Raw genomic sequence first — 15705 nt, forward strand, 5'->3', positions numbered from 1 at the left:
GCACTCATGCCCTATAATGATAGCAAGAGCCCAACAGAAAGAAAGACCTCCACTTCTTTCCTGACAAGGACTCAGCCAATGAAAAGCCATGGACTCATGTTTACTATAGGCCTCCCAAATTCCTTTTTCCCCTCTATAAAAGTTTTCCTCTCCATTTTTGCTGGGGACTTGCACACAGCTTGCCATGGTTACAGACTGATTCTGTGCTGATTCTGAATAAACCCATTTTTGTTGGAGAAATAACTGGAAGTCTATTTGCTAGGTCAACATTCCCCACCCTCAATGACACCCCAAAGCTGACCTCTGGGCAGAACCAGGCACCATGCTCCTCAGTCACCCACACCAGCAGCACATTCAGAAAATACACCTTCATTTGTTCCACATGCTAATTTCATTACATCTTGAACTGGGTATAGGTTGGGGAGAGGTGGTTCACAGATAGGGCTCCCACATGGAAGGGGTAAGGACTTGGGGCAGCAGCACATCTTCTGCCTGGAAGTAGTCAGGGGCCAAAAACGCCAATAGAGTCTGGCTCAAATGACCCCCTCCATTTCCAGAGTAGAGGTGGGGTTGATAGGATCAGGCATTTCTCAGCTCTGGGGGAAGGTACTCAAGGTCCAGGAGTCTGAAGATGTCTTCCTCAGAGGCCACGTGGAAAACCGTCTTCTGCAACAAAATGCAGGCTTTAGGGCCTGGGGGCTGTTCCCTCCACTTCAGCAGATTCCCCGAGAAAGGTATGGGGAGGAGGCTAGAAATGCTGGCAGAGCCCAGTCCTATGGTAGATGCCTCTTGAGGGCCCTGTGGGTTTCAGGGTTGAGGGACCTGGGGCTGATTCAGACTGTGGGCCAAAGAGAAAGCCGTTTCCTATCCCCCAGGCCTCCCATCACAGCAACACACCTGCTCAGGATCAAATAGACCATGGCTGTTCAGACAGAGGCCCCTCTCCTTCCTGCTGAAGCGGCGTAGCTCCCGCTCAAAATGCTGAGGAAAAAGTGACCACATCTCAGCAGGGCCACCAGTCCCAGATCCCAGGGCAAGCCCCAGCAGCACACTCCCTACCTTGGAGCCAGTCCAGCCAAGCAGGGCAAAGGGGAACTGGCTGATAGGGGCAACCACCAGGTCCACCCGCACAGCCTTCCAGGTATAGCAGGGCTTCTGGGCGCCACCTACAGCAGCCCCTGGGGGTTGCGGCAGGCGGAAAATGCAGAAACTCCTCTCAAAGGCATCCATGGTGTGGCTCTGCTGGGTCAGGTCTCCCTGCTGGCTGTGCTGGTGCTGGTGGTACAGGACAAGGCCCTGGAGGAGAACAGACATGTCCAAGCACTGCCATAGGGGACTGAGAAACCAGGAGCTGGAATCCCAGCAGGACTCTCAGCAGGGGAAGTGGGAAGCCCCTCACCTGCTTCTTCAGGTAGCACATCACTCTGGGCAGCAGCCCTGCCTCCTGGCCCTCCTGGGGGTGGGTGATGAGGAAGTCCACGTCGTGGCCCTGCAATTTCCCCCTGAGGGGGCCAGTCTGACTCACAGATTCCATGTTCTCCCAAAACCCCTCAGTGAGGGAAGGCCCAGCTCAGTGGTCCCACCTCAGATGCCTTCCTGGAGGAGGGCCTGGCCGGACGGCGTGTCGAGTCCCCTTACCTCCGGAAGCCTCCGGCCAGCGTAACAGTAGCCCCAGGAAGGGCCTGCCTCACAGCTGCCTCCACCTCTTGCTGCAGGGCCTCAACATCTGACCGCAGGATCGGGGCACTCAGGTCCTGGTGGTGCTGCAGTCCTATGGACAGTACAGCTCTCCTCACTGGCCCAACCCAGCCCTCTCCAGCTATCTACCACCACCCCTCCTCTCTCTTAAATATTAAACTTTTATTTTGAAATAACTGTAGATCCACATAGTTGAAGGAAATAACAGAGGTCCTCTGTGCCCTCAGTAACATCTTGCAGAACTATTGTACACCACACCAGAATTCTGACATTGACACAGTCAAGATACAGACTACCCTTTTCAACATCTCTGTTCTCCTATCCATAAAATGGGACTAGGAGGTATTAGATGTGAAAAGGATGACTCTGCCACTTAAGAACACCTCACTTGAACCCAAATCCATCTCCTCACCTGTCAGAGAAATCATTGTTCCTTCCACACACTGTTAGGAGGGGACTAATTGTGGGAGTTACGGCCATTGGCACAGTGCGAGCTCAGTAAGCACTGCTGGCCATTCCTTGGGGAGAGGTGAACAAGTGGAACCAACAGACATCACTACGGAAGTCACGGCATAACGCTCCCCTGGACACTCGGCTCTCTGGTCTCACTTCCTGCTGACCAAACAGACAGCTCTCCCAGGACCCCCAGGTGGCCTCCCTTCCCTCAGCCCCTGGGAAGACATTCAAAGAGGCAACGAGTGCTGGGCTGTGGGGCTCCTTCAGAAGAGCCCCCAACCCATGCCATGTGGAGAGATGGAGAATCCACTCAACACCTGCTACATGTTGGTCCCACGCTGAAGAGCTCACAGAATCCCATGCTTTAGAGAGAATGTAACCGAGGTTCAGAGAAGTCAAAACTCAGGGCCACGGCCTCCTACCTAGTAAGTGGCAGAGATGGAACTCAAATCCAGGCCTAGTCAGCTCTCAAGTTCATGTTCTTTCCATTGCATAGTGCTACCTCCCACTAGCAGGCTCCTCACTGAACCTCTCCCCACTGAGCATCAGCCAGCAGGCCAGGGCACCAAGCACCACACTGTAAGTGTGTCCAGGGCCTGGGCTTCTCTGACCTGCTTTCCCTTCCATGAAATCAGGAGTAAAGTGTCCATGCCTGGTTCAGGTCCAAGTCTAACCAGGAGGCAGCTACTGTGACCATTATCATTCACTGAAAATGGCTTGCAATGGGTCCTGACTCCACTGGTTCAGGAAGCCACCAAATACAGATGCCTGTTTTCACACTCACCTTGCTCCCTGCCACACAGGCAGCCATGAGCACACGCCATGCATCAGAAGTAAGGGTTCTGTGGTGTGGGAGGCTTTCAGGCCCTGGTGCTTTGCGGAAGCCCAGAGCTCTGCCCTCTCTCAGAAAGCTCACCTGCTTTCTGCTGCTGGGTTAGTCTCTGGGACTCCTCTTGGAGGTCGGCCAGCGTCCGGAGCCCTTTTCGGTACCACTGGTCAGCAGTCCTTACCCCGACCCCAAAGATCTGAGTGAAGAGCTGTTTAAAGGACGAGTACAGTGTGGTCGGGAGCAAAGCTCTTACAGCAAGACGAGGATGGCGACTCTGGCATATGCAAGGCATGTCCTAGGACAGCACCCCCGTGGCACTGCACAAATGATCTCATTAAGTCATCATGTGGTCTGGCAGGTGGCATCCCTACTCACATTTTTCATGTTTAAATAATCTGCTCAGGCCACACAGTGGGTGCACAGGCAGGACTCAAACCCTGAGCCTGGCCCTGACACAAACATCACGGGGGATGGCAGGGAAGGATCAGGCCCCTCCTTGAAAAGGATCTCTCCTCAGAACTTGCACAGTTCTAGCCCATGATTTCAACAGCACCAAAGGAGTCATCCTAACAGTCTGTCCACTCACTGGGAAAACCATACTGCTCCCACCCAACAGTAGCTGGGACTTACTACTGTGGCTCTGCCTCTTAAAACAGCAAAAACGGGCAGTTAACAGCTAAGGGTTCAAGATCTGGAAGGAATAGCTGGGGGCTGGCTATGGCTCTGTTCCAGGAACAAACACAGCAAGTGCCACTGGCTGGCCATGGGTCAGCAGAGGTGTCCAGGCCAGTGGAAACTATGCTGCCGGAGCCGACCTCTCATAGGGTGGCCGCCTGCCCTTGCACGGGTCTTCCACACACAGGGTGGACCCTAGAAACTCCCTGTTTCTTCCCTGATGATAGCTCGTTCATCAGGGGTGGGCAACTGCCCTAGGCCAGCTACTTATCCTCCTCAGGAACTTTTGGAGCTGAAACAAAAGGGCAACCTTGCAGTGGTACAGGCTGCAGTACACGCCAGGGGCACCTTCGTGGGGACGCTGCTGGCATGCAGAGGAGGAAGAACAGCTGGGTGGCGCTCATGTCCCTGAGTCCTACTTCCTGCAGTCTGGGCTGTGTTGATCCCCTGAACCAACAGCATGAACTGGATCACTTTCACCAACAGACTCCTGAGAGGAAAGATGCTGAGAATAACCTAGTCATGTTTGTAACAATAAACCTCTCATTGTTCGTGTACTTCTCTCCCAGCCTGGACGGATTCTGGGACTCAGGGGTACCCAGGAAGAGACAGATGGCTCTGCCCCCTCTTGGCACCTGTCTACCCATCAACTCCTGTGTTGCTCCCACACCCCTGAGCCCCTCCATGTTTCATCCATGGCTCCTCTACCTCTCTGAAGCTCCCCACCTCGCTGATGCTCACATCCTGGGTGACCTTCCACGGCACCTGACACACCCTGCTAGGGAAGCCCCAATTCCATGACCAGTGGCTGGGCTGACAACTTCGTCACAAAACTGGGGTGTCTGAGAAGCATGACTGAGCATCCACAGACCAGAAGTGGGTGGGAACAGCGAGAAGGTGCGCCGTGGACACAGGCAAGACGACACCAACAAATGAGCATGTGAGATCACAAAAGAGAGAGACAGTACAAGGATGAGCAGCCCATCAGAGTTAATCCTCCCTGTGGCACCCAGGGAAAGGTTCTGTTTTGTTCAGGTTGCTCTGTTTAAGATGCCAGGGCATGTAATATCCTGGAGAATATGCCATCAATAGTAAAATAAGAACAGATGCTGCTGAGTGATCTAGAAAATTCCCTGTGCTCAAAACAACTTTCTTGCCCATCTGTTTGGCTGCCTCATGCATATTAGGTGTCCTCAGTAAGACCGTCTCTGAGCCCAGGGTGGGCCCTGCCACCCTCTCTTGCTGCCTGACATGGTGGTAACCTTGCTGTGGCTCTGGGGTAACACCGTGGAGCTGAGGGCCCCTGCTCAGGGCTGCCCTGTGTACCTTCATGGTCTGGTACCTCTCCGAGAGCCGGACTCTCTCCACCTCATCACACACTCCGTGTTCTAGCAGTTCCTGTGGGAGGAGACATAGCCTCACTGTAAAGAAGAGGGCTGGGGGGCCCAAGGCCTCGGCAGAACTCCCAACACCCAGAATTGGGGTCTTTGTGGGGCCAGGATCCCAGGGAACTTGTAATGAAGAATGTACCCAGGGATCCTCCAAGCCCCTTGGGCGAGGAACAAGGGCCACCTCTCAGATAAACAACAAGCCTCGGGGTATGTCAACAACTGCTTTTTTAAAACATAGATGGAATTCAATAAGACTTCTTTTAAAAGCAGGGGATGTGGGTTCAGTCAGGGAACTAAGATCTCACATGCCATGCAGCCAAAAAATAAAATAAATTTTCTTAAAAACAACACACAGAAGTGAATTCAAAAGTATTTTTTCTGTCATGATAAATTTGCTCAGTGGTAACGTACAAAAGGACAACTTCACATTTTAAAAAGAAGTGCTCATGCTCAGGGGTCCTCTCCCACCATTCCTCACAGTCTGGGCCAATGCCCACGATGCCAGCTACCAGCCTGCCAGACTCCTGGCAGCTCCCTTGGCTGAGACCTTTCAATCAGCCTCAGGCAGGTGGTGCAGACCCAATTTACACATGAGGAATGTGGGTGAATAAGGTGGTCTGCTGCTTCCTGGGCACCATCAGTGGCCACGGGTGGGCTCTGAGCCACCCAGTCACCTGCCCTCACCAGGCTCCCAGGCCTCCTCACCACCCCCCATTCACATTCATAGCTCTGCCCTTCTACATGCAGTGAGCACAAACCTGGACAACCCTGCAGGAGTGTTCTCCGAAGTGGGGCAGGCCCTGCAGCTGGCTCAGGGCTGTGACCGGGCTGGGGAGGGCCTTGAGCACCGAGGCCGCTCTGTAGAAGGCGATCTGGCGGCCTTCACTGCCATCGAAGCCAGCGGCCTCTGCCAGGGTCTCCAGAGCCTCCTGCAGGGAAGGGTCCTTGGTGAGAGGCAGGGATGGCGGAGTGCCTTACCCTAACCCCCTCCAAGGCTGGGACATGGGAGGGCCTGGCTCCATCCCAGGGAGGCAGGGGAGCCACAGCTCACCGAGAGACTGGCATTATGGTGCACGAGGGGTGTGGGACGCTGGCAGGCATAGGGCAGCATCCATGCTGGGCTTGGCATCTTCTTTTTGGGCACAGCCACCTACGGATGGGCAATGCACAGGCTGCTTTGAGGCTGCAGGGTTGGCAGAGGACCAGGCAGCCCTCCAGAGCCCCACCTCTCCTGGTAGGGGGGTCACCTAGGACTCTCAGGACAGGAGCCAACTCAGAGAGGGCAGAACTGCTCGAGGCACAAGGCAGAGGCCAGAGCAGCAGTAGCGGTACAATGCCACCTCTCACAGGGCACGTGTTCTGTCACTTCCTCTCAATTAAACGGGCCTGACGTGCCTATCACCCTCACGCCACAGACGGGGACTCTGAGACCTTGTGGCTCATGGGCAGAGCCAGGATTTGAATGCAGGCAGCCCTGTTCTGAGCCCACACCTGAATCCCTCCACTGTGCTCACCCAGGAAGCACTGGAACCTTCCCCATGGCGATCTGGATGGGGCCCTCACTGCCCAACTCATGGGAAGGACACTGAGGCACTGCTGCCATGTCACCTGGCCCAGCTGAGGTCTGGCCAGCACTGGGGCTTCCTCAGTGGCTCTACCCTAAGCCTCCACCCGGCTCACCTCCAGGCGGTGCCGGCATTCCACAGGCACAGGCTGCCCAGCTGCCATGCTCTCTGTGAACCAACTTATGTCTAAAACAGCTGGGCGGGTACAACCTGGGGGAAGAACCGACATCTTGCGCTCCTGCCAGCAGACAGCCTCCTCTGCTGAGGTCCCCTCCATCACCACGTGTGTCACCTCTGGGCTGGGTGGAGGGAAGAGATTGTGAGGTCTGGAGCCCTGTCCCAGGCCTGCCATTCTTCCTGCTCCATTCTACATCTCCAAGCCTTCGCCAATACTATCCCCTCTGCCTGGTGAGCATCTGTTCACTCCAGATTTTCAGCCCCTCCTCCTGGCAGCCAAACATCTCCATCACTCCAGCATCTGCTGAGCTGTGGTTCTCTGCTCTAGATAGGATCACAAGCCCAACCCTTTTTTGGTGTTAATTTGTCTGTCTTCTTCTCCCCCAAACCCAGAGAAAGGAGAAGCCAGGGCCTGGGGTCCAGGAAGCAGGGCGGGGGTGGGGTGGGTGGGTCTTACTTGCAAGTGCTGGAGACAGACTGCTTGGCTTTGAACTTCCGCTCTGCCCCACACCTGCTCTGTGCCCTTGGGCACATCATTTATCTCTGTACTTTTGACTTCCAACTCTGCAAAGCAGAGATATTAATATATCTACTTTGTAGGCTTGCTGTAAAGATTAAATGAGCTAATAAGAAGCAAAAGGGCTTAAATAGTGCCCAGTACCCTCTAGGCTGCTGTCATCATCCTGAGTGGGTCTGCAACAACCCTGGGTATGGTTAACTAAGCTTCAGGAGGACTGGCCCCTGGTTCACTTTGCTCTCTCAACTTCAAAAATGATGGAGACCCTCCTCCCTTACTCTTAGCATTGCTTCTGTGACCATTTTGTTTGGTTTAATTCTACTCTTGGAAGTCTCACTTAAATCACTCTCAGCTCTGAGGAAAGAGATCTGTTTAGCTAACAGGGCAACATGAATTCACCTAACGAAACGTTACAAACCCAACATACACCCGCATGACTTTTACAAAGCCTCCGGCATGTTCTCTCCTTGTCCTACAGAAACACTCCTGGCCATAACTGCTAACACCCTTTTACAAAAAATGAAATTAACGAAAGCCATATGACCATTAAGTGCCAGGGTTAACTTTGAATACAAAAACCTCAGGTGCCCCTCCGCCCCAGGGTCAGCTGCGTGGGAGTCTTTTCAGATCTCAATATCCTCAGCTGTAAGGTAACACCGTGTATACAAGTGGCTGCTGCTAAGTCACTTCAGTCGTGTCCGACTCTGTGCGACCCCACAGACGGCAGCCCACCAGGCTCCCCCGTCCCTGGGATTCTCCAGGCAAGAACACTGGAGTGGGTTGCCATTTCCTTCTCCAATGTATGAAAGTGAAAAGTGAAAGTGAAGTCGCTCAGTCGTATCCGACTCTTAGCGACCCCATGGACTGCAGCCCACCAGGCTCCTCCGTCCATAGGATTTTCCAGGCAAGAGTACTGGAGTGGGGTGCCATTGCCTTCTCCCATACAAGTGGCTGGTCAGCTGCAAAATTCCTAGCGGGGTCATTTTGTGCTCAGGCCATCATGCCACGCAGCAGCGCCCCCCGACCGGCCCGGCGCGACGGCGCGGTGATACAGATATGGGCGTGCCACATTCCTCGGTGAGGCGAGGCCTTCGGCCGGCACCCGCCCCGCGCCCCTCGTAAAGAAAGCCCTGGAAAGGCGGCCCCGGGTAGGTGACCCCACCTAGCGGCAGCTTCGCCACAACCGCGCACCTGTAGGCATTCAGGACGCGGAAACCCTTGGAGACAGCCAGGCGTGTGAGAAAAGCCTGACGACTGCGGCCCATGTGTGGTTCGGCCAAGTAGATAGTGACCCCCGGGAAGCGCGCCGAGGAGGAGGGGGCGGCGCTGGGGGACGCGACCCGCCCTCGCCGTCGTTTCGGTAGCATTAGAGCCCCGGCCACCAGCGGCGCCCAGCGAAAGCAGCGAAAGCCTGGACAGAAGCCAGAAAAAAAACGGGCGGAAGGTAGACAGAAGCCGGAAGCCACAACGGGCGGAAGCCGACTGGAACGGGAAGTGGCACCCGGCTCCACTTAAAGAGGCAGGCCCCGCCCCCTGCAAGTTAAGTCTCCGGGTGGTTCTCTCCGCCTGGGTCGTTCGGAGCGAGGTGGAGGTCGGCTTTAGAGGCCCCGCCTCTATGCAAATAGAACCAGAGCACACACCTTTTATTTAAATTACCCTCGTAGAAAGTCCCCTCCCGTTCCTGGGACCACCCGGGAGGAGGGACTAGGGTTGGGGGTGGGAGCTGAGAGGGAGGAGGTGGGAGGTAAGGGAGACTTCCTCGACGTGGGTCAGGGGGCTTTGTTCTCGGAGGGTGGAGGTGAAGTCGCGGTAGTGGTGTCTGGGGTTTGTCCTGAGCGCAAGGGTGGGAAAAGGGGGTTAGTGGTCGGTCGGCGGCTGGTAGGAGTGGAATAGTTCTCAGCAGCGGAATATCCACTCCACCGCCTTCCCTTCGCCTCCTCCGACTGGATCTGGCCGGGCAGATGGGCCGCGGAAACCTGGCGGCGAGGGGTCCTTGGACCGCGCGGGCCCCGGCAAACGCGCTAGCTTGAAGCGTGCTGGTGGAGTGGTCTCTTCAAACCCCGGAAAAGGTTTTTCAGTCTTTTTTCAATCAAACGACGTTAGGACGACTGGCCGGCCATTTGGAAAAGTAGAAGTTGGCTCACGCTTAACACCAAAATAAAATCCAGATGGATCAAACATTCAAATCTAAGAAAGAAGCAACACAGAAAATGTGCTGGGGAGTCGATGAATGTTTTTTCAGCCCTAAGTATCACAATAAACCTGGAGACACTAAAGGGAAAATATGATAAGCTTTACATATTTTAAATTATTTAAAAATTAAAAGGCAAACGGGGAGGGAATACTGTGACACATTTTGAATTTAATTCCTGTAATTAAGAAATTGTTCATAGATAAATAAGGAAAATACAATGAGCAAGAACACCAGTAGGCAATTTACAGAAGAAAGGCTTCTCAAAAACATACCAGGGACTTCCCCTGGTGGTCCAGTGGCTAAGATTCCGCCTTTCCACTGCAGGGGGTGTGGGTTACATCCTTGGTGGGAGAACTAAGATTCCCCTATGTACCACAGCCAAACAATTATTTTTTTTCCCTTTTAAAAACAAAACAAAAAAAATACATACCAGATTGCCTGACGAGTCCAATCACCACACAAGGGCAAACTTAAATGAATACTTTTACCTGTCACATTAACCAATGTTTACAAATTGATCACACATGAGGGAATTGGCAATTTGTAGAAGGGACTTTTTGGAAGCCAATTTAGCAACCATACCCAACAAAATGAAAACAGAAATCTCACCCCACAATTCTTTTTCCAAGATTGGTATTGCACTGAATCTCTAAATCAGGTTGGGAAAGCAGACATCTTGACAACATTGAGTGTTCTGTGTGTCTCTCCTATTTTCAGGCACTACGTTTTTAATCTCTTTGTTATACCTTGTGATGTCCTTCATCTCCCTCCCCCACTCCCCACACCCCCACAGCCCTTCACTAGTCAGTGGGCACAGGGCTGAGGCAGGCAGGTGCCTGAGACCAGGTCCCCTCTGGGCCTCCCCACCAGCTCCCAGTCAGCCCTCCTGGGCCCAGCACACACACTGTGAAGCTGGGAGGCCTGGGATGCAGACCCTCTCTCATTTCCCATGCTCATTTCTCGTGCCATGTGGGAAGGGGGAGCTCCCAGCTTCTTTGTAAGGGGTTACTCCCCCATCTGCGGGTGCTGCCTTTCCTCAGGGAGCAGTAGCCTATCTCCTGAAACCACTCCTGCTCCTTTTAATGGCCTCTGGCTCCATTTTGGGTACCTGAGTTCTCTCCTAGGGAGGCAGAGGCAACTTTTAATGACCCATCATACCTGAATACTTAAAACACTGGGCGGCTTGCAAAAATGAGGAACACAGAGCTTTCCGTGGGCCCAGGGAGGCTTTGTGAGGGGTGATCCTTGGTAGCCACCCAGTGGAGGCCTGGGTACCAGTGCACAAGGCCATGGCCTTGATGGTGGCCCTTTTCCTCTTCTCCCCTTCCTGGATCACTAGGTCACTGTCCAACCAGCTGAGAAGTGGAGACCTCAGCCCTCTCTTTCCAGTAAACCTGGCTTGGAGTTCCCAGATGTCTAAGTCTCATGCTGCCGGCACTGAGACCAGCCCCCAGAAAAGTCAGAGGCTGCACAGGCCCTCTCAGCTGCCCTGAGGGTTGCAGTCCACCCCCTGCTCTGCACTGTGGTATCTCATGCTGTGTTTTGGATTAGTTTTACCCAGATGTATGAGCTTGCATTTTTCCAAGATGAATCTCATTTAGCTATTTCCTGTTCCCACTTCCAGTTCAGAAAAGGCCCCTGGGGGGAGATTTTTTAGGCCTCGTGACCTTCGCAAAGCCTCCCCACGGAGCACCTTCTTTGATGTTCACTTTAGTGCTGTTGGCGCCTATCCTTGGCCTGTTGGGGCCAGGACTCTGCCCTGGCTCTGAGGCCCAACCCGCCCCCTGCCGGTTCCCGTCCCCTGCCGGCTACTTGCCAGCAGCATTCCAGAGGGCGTGTGGTCAGACTGCTGATGCTGCTGCTGGACCGGAGCTCCTGCGGGCCACTGGCCCAGAGCTCTGGCCTCAAGTGCTGGCCCTGTACTTTCCTGAGCTACTCACCGCATCTCTGTGGGTTTGGGCTACCTGGTCCACTCAGGCTGACAGAACGAAATACCACCGACAGGGAAGCTTAAACGAAAGAAACATTTCTCATTGTTCTAGAGGCCAGCAATCTAGGATCAAGGTGTGGCAAGGCAGGTTTCATTCTGAGGCCTTCCCTCCTGGTTTGTAGGCGGCCACCATCTCTCTGTGTGCCCATGCAATCTCCTTGTGTGCTCATGAAGAGAGAGAAAGAGAGATCTCTTCCTCTCCCTTAAGGTCACCAGTCATATCAAATTAGGACCACACCCCATGACCTCATTTAACTTTATTAGTTTTAAAAGCCCTTTCTCCAAATGCAGTCACTTTGAGGGTTAGAGCTTCAATAGATGAATTGGAGGGAACACAATTCAGCCCACAGCTCCCAGTGTATTTGGTCCTGTGGCTGCTATAACAAATAAGCACAAACTGGGTAGCTTAAGACAACAGAAATGCATTCTCTAGCAGTTCTGAAGACCAGAATTCTAAGCCATGTTCCCGCTGAAAGCTCTAGGGCAGCAGTCCCCATCCTTTTGGCACCAGGAAACAGTTTCGTGGAAGACAGTGTTTCCACAGACCAGCCCGCGGTGGCGGGGGTGGGGGAATGGTTTCTGGATGATTCAAGCCTATTACATTTGTTGTGCACTTTGTTTCTATTATTATTGTTACATCAGCTCCACTTCAGATCATCAGGCATTAGGTTCTGGAAATTGGGGACCCCTGCTCTAGATGACTATCCTTCCCACCTCATATCTTCTTGTGGCTCCCAGCATTCCTCGGCTTGGGGCTGCATCCCTCTAAACTCTGGCCCATCTCCAGTGGCTGTCTTCCCTCTGTCCCTTCCCCTTTGCTTACATTTTTTAAGATTTTTAAATTTTTTATATTTAAAACAATCTTTGGCTGTAGGCAGGATCTGGAGTTGGAAGACCAGACCAAGGGGTGGAGAAGCATCCCTGACTCCCTCCCCCTTTGGGGAATTGGCCTGAGAATGATGGAGAAGAGATGTCCTTAAAATGAAGATTCTTCGAGTTCATTAGGGGCTTTCCAGATGGTGCTAGTAGTAAAGAACCCACCTTCCAATCCGGGAGAAGTTAAAGATGCAGGTTCGATCCCTGGATCTGGAAGATCTTCTGGAGGAGGGCATGCCAACCCACTCCAGTATTCTTGCCTGGAGAATCCCATGGACTGAGGAGCCTGGCGGAATATGGTCCATAGGGTCACAGAGTCGGACCCAACTGAAGAAACTTAGCACACATGCACTTTGAGTTCATTGGTCCAACCAACTCTGACTCAACATGAGTCAGGAAGAATTACAAGAAGAGGGGTATTTACTGGGCACTTAGGAATAAGAGCAAAGAGCTGAGTGGCCAGACAGAGTGAACAGGGGTGGGACGGGAAGGGAGGCCCATCAGCAACTGACAGGACTGACTTCTACTTAGAACTTGGAGCACAGGGGAATGTGATCCCACTCAGCTTTCACAAGACCACTCTGCCCCCGCTGCTGTCTGGAGAGCAAACTGAGGGGCAAGGCAGGAAGCCAGGAGACCCCTCTGATCCAGGTGGGGTGGAGGTGGAGTGACTGGACCAGGCTGAAGCGTGTGAGTAGAACAGACCAACCTGGTCAGCGGGTCAGATCTGACAGTCAGAGACAAAGAGGAGAGACTTGTTCCATGTCCTGAGATGGGACAGCCTGTGGGGAGCTCTGGAGTGGGGCTGCAGACCAGGTCCTCTAAAATTCAGTAGAAACAGAGGTGAGGATTCCAGTCTGACAGCTGCGGCCAGCACCCCGGGATGGGTGAGGTCTATAGCTACAAATTAGGGATTGCTGGGGGCCAGGAGGTTACCAGATATAGAAGACCTGCAAGCACTGAACCCCGGATTCCCCCAAATTAGAGGTTAGAGACTGTCCCTCAGGGCAAGGGGTGGGGCAGGGGGAAATGGGTAAGGTGGTGTCAAATGGAAAGGCTTTCACAGCAGAAGGTATGAGCGATTCTATCAGATGCCTGGAGGGTCACCTGAGATGAGGACCGAGGCGTGACTAGGTGCCTGGGGTTGACCCAATTCTGGTGGTGATGGCAGGTTGGTCCTGCCCTCGTCTCTTCTCAGATGCCCTTCATCATCCATCCTCTTCAGGGTGGTGTGTGGCTTCAGTCACCAGTTATTTAGGTCACTTAATCAACCTAAGCCCCAGTCTGCTCATCTGTTCAGTTCAGTTCAGTTGCTCAGTCGTGTCCGACTCTTTGCAACCCCATGAATCGCAGCACGCCAGGCCTCCCTGTCCATCACCAACTCCCAGAGTTCACTCAGACTCACGTCCATCGAGTCAGTGATACCATCCAGCCATCTCATCCTCTGTCATCCCCTTCTCCTCTTGCCCCCAATCCCTCCCAGCATCAGAGTCTTTTCCAATGAGTCAACTCTTCGCATGAGGTGGCCAAAGTACTGGAGTTTCAGCTTTAGCATCATTCCTTCCAAAGAAATCCCAGGGCTGATCTCCTTCAGAATGGACTGGTTGGATCTCCTTGCAGTCCAAGGGACTCTCAAGAGTCTTCTCCAACACCACAGTTCAAAAGCATCAATTCTTTGGCGCTCAGCCTTTTTCACAGCCCGACTCTCACATCCATACATGACCACAGGAAAAACCATAGCCTTGACTAGACGGACCTTTGTTGGCAAAGTAATGTCTCTGCTTTGAATATGCTACCTAGGTTGGTCATAACTTGCTCATCTGTAAGCGGGGGTAACAAGGTGCCCTTCTTCCCAGGGCTAATGTTCAGACTGAATGCAAACTGATAGATTTAAGAAACATTGGTCAATCACAGCACATGGGCCTCATTTGGATCCCAATTCTAAGTAAAGTGTAAAAACTGAAACATAGGGGACTTCCCTGGACGTCTAGTTGTTAAGACTTCCCTTTTCAGTGCAGGGGGCACAGGTTTGATCCCTCATTGGGGAGCTAAGATATCACATGCCTTGCAGCCAAAAAAAAAAAAAAAACACAACAACAACAACATAAAACAGAAGCAATATTGTAACAAATTCAATACAGACTTTATAAATGATCCATATCAAATAAAAAGTATGCTGCAATCAGAAAATATATACCCTGCTTGATATTAACATTGTATATTAAAAGAAATGTGGTTGAGAGTAATCACGTGTAGCATTGGTTATGTTAGAGCAGGAGAGAGAGAGAGAACAAGAGGCAGGCAGGAAGAGTTCTTTCTTTCATAAGCACACAGTAAAATATTTCCTGGTGAAATCACATGATGTCTGGGATATGCTTCAAAATTAAGGTGGGGGAAAGGGGAGGACTCAGATGAAACAAGATGGGCCTGGAGTTGAGAATTTTGATGCCGGAGGTAGGCGGGAAGTTCAGCACATCATCTCTCCACTTCTGCATGTGTTTGAAATTTCAATAATAAAATGTTTTTTAAGCACATGAGCTTATACAGGATGAGATCAGTGCTCTGCCAGGAGCAGATCTAAGCCCTTTACACGTGTCAGCTCATTCAGGCCCAGGACATTCTTGTCCGCAGACGACATCCATGTCCCCATCTTGCTGGGGAGAAGAGAAAGACACAGAGAGGTCAAGTGACTTGCCAGAGTTTGCACAGCTAGTGAACAATAGCTTTGGGATGCTGTCTTGGAAAAACACTCCTGTGTTCTCCTTTACTCTCACATGACACTTTGACACTTGCCATGGATTTTCCACACCCAGCAATTCTCCAGCACCAGTTGGGTGTCCTAAGTTTAACTCAGTTCTGACACTGACTAGGGTTAGTGCAGAACCCCTCCCCCTCCACACACACACACACAATTCAGATGCCAATCTTAGATCCAGGTTGTCACTTTGATCTTGAGTGGCCTGGCCTGCAGTGACTTGAAGTGGGGGTTTTGGTTCCCAGCCAGAGATTGAGGTCAAGTCATGGCGGTGAGAGCACCGAATCCTAGCCACTAGACCTAGTGACAAGGCTCTGGCTCTTCAGCTTTGCAGAAAAGAACTGCCACAAAGACAGAAAGTAGTAAAACAAGTAAAGTGTTTATTAGGAGGGAAAGAGTACAGCATGCGTGGATAGACATACATGCATGCTGAGACATTTGCACCCTCATGGTGGTTTGAATCACTTTTGGGGGCATTTCTTCCAGGTTTCTTTTGCCTGGTTTTGATTTGCATGGTTCTGTGGCCGTATTTGGTATATCTCAGGGTCTGCTCATGTGTGCGTGCTCATCCCTTAGCCAAGA

At 52.4% G+C, this 15705-nt stretch overlaps 1 protein-coding gene across 7 annotated transcripts; it reads right to left on the reverse strand.

Annotated features, from left to right (window-relative positions):
• Positions 1 to 372: 372 nt before the first annotated feature.
• POLM (DNA polymerase mu) lies at positions 373 to 12715 on the reverse strand. 7 transcript variants are annotated; one of them, XM_070369373.1, is made up of 13 exons: positions 12534 to 12715; positions 11443 to 11511; positions 8500 to 9495; positions 6730 to 6913; positions 6101 to 6199; positions 5808 to 5978; positions 4985 to 5056; positions 3071 to 3191; positions 1639 to 1771; positions 1400 to 1502; positions 1060 to 1296; positions 898 to 981; positions 373 to 666 (listed from the first exon to the last, which is right to left on the reverse strand). In XM_070369373.1, exons 3-13 carry the CDS (start codon positions 8673 to 8675, stop codon positions 580 to 582), a joined length of 1467 nt encoding a protein of 488 aa, XP_070225474.1. In that variant the 5' UTR covers positions 8676 to 9495; positions 11443 to 11511; positions 12534 to 12715; the 3' UTR covers positions 373 to 579. The 7 variants fall into 7 exon arrangements, with proteins under 7 accessions (XP_070225474.1, XP_070225476.1, XP_005899476.2 ...); XM_070369375.1 differs by lacking the exon at positions 11443 to 11511 and having other exon boundaries at positions 373 to 663; positions 12534 to 12712; XM_005899414.3 differs by lacking the exon at positions 11443 to 11511 and having other exon boundaries at positions 12534 to 12712.
• Between the last annotated feature and the right edge of the window lie 2990 nt (positions 12716 to 15705).

This window comes from Bos mutus, chromosome 4 (genome assembly GCF_027580195.1).
Source record: "Bos mutus isolate GX-2022 chromosome 4, NWIPB_WYAK_1.1, whole genome shotgun sequence".
Taxonomy (NCBI): domain Eukaryota; kingdom Metazoa; phylum Chordata; class Mammalia; order Artiodactyla; family Bovidae; genus Bos; species Bos mutus.

Coding starts and splice junctions, on each gene's coding strand:
- POLM (XM_070369373.1), bottom strand. CDS start 8,675: ATGCTACCGAAACGACGGCGAGGGCGGGTCGCGTCCCCCAGCGCCGCC. Junction 6,914..8,499: donor CGCGTCCTGAATGCCTACAG/GTGCGCGGTTGT, acceptor CCCTCCACCCAG/CCCAGAGGTGACACACGTGG. Junction 1,297..1,399: donor TGTGCTACCTGAAGAAGCAG/GTGAGGGGCTTC, acceptor GTTCTCCTCCAG/GGCCTTGTCCTGTACCACCA.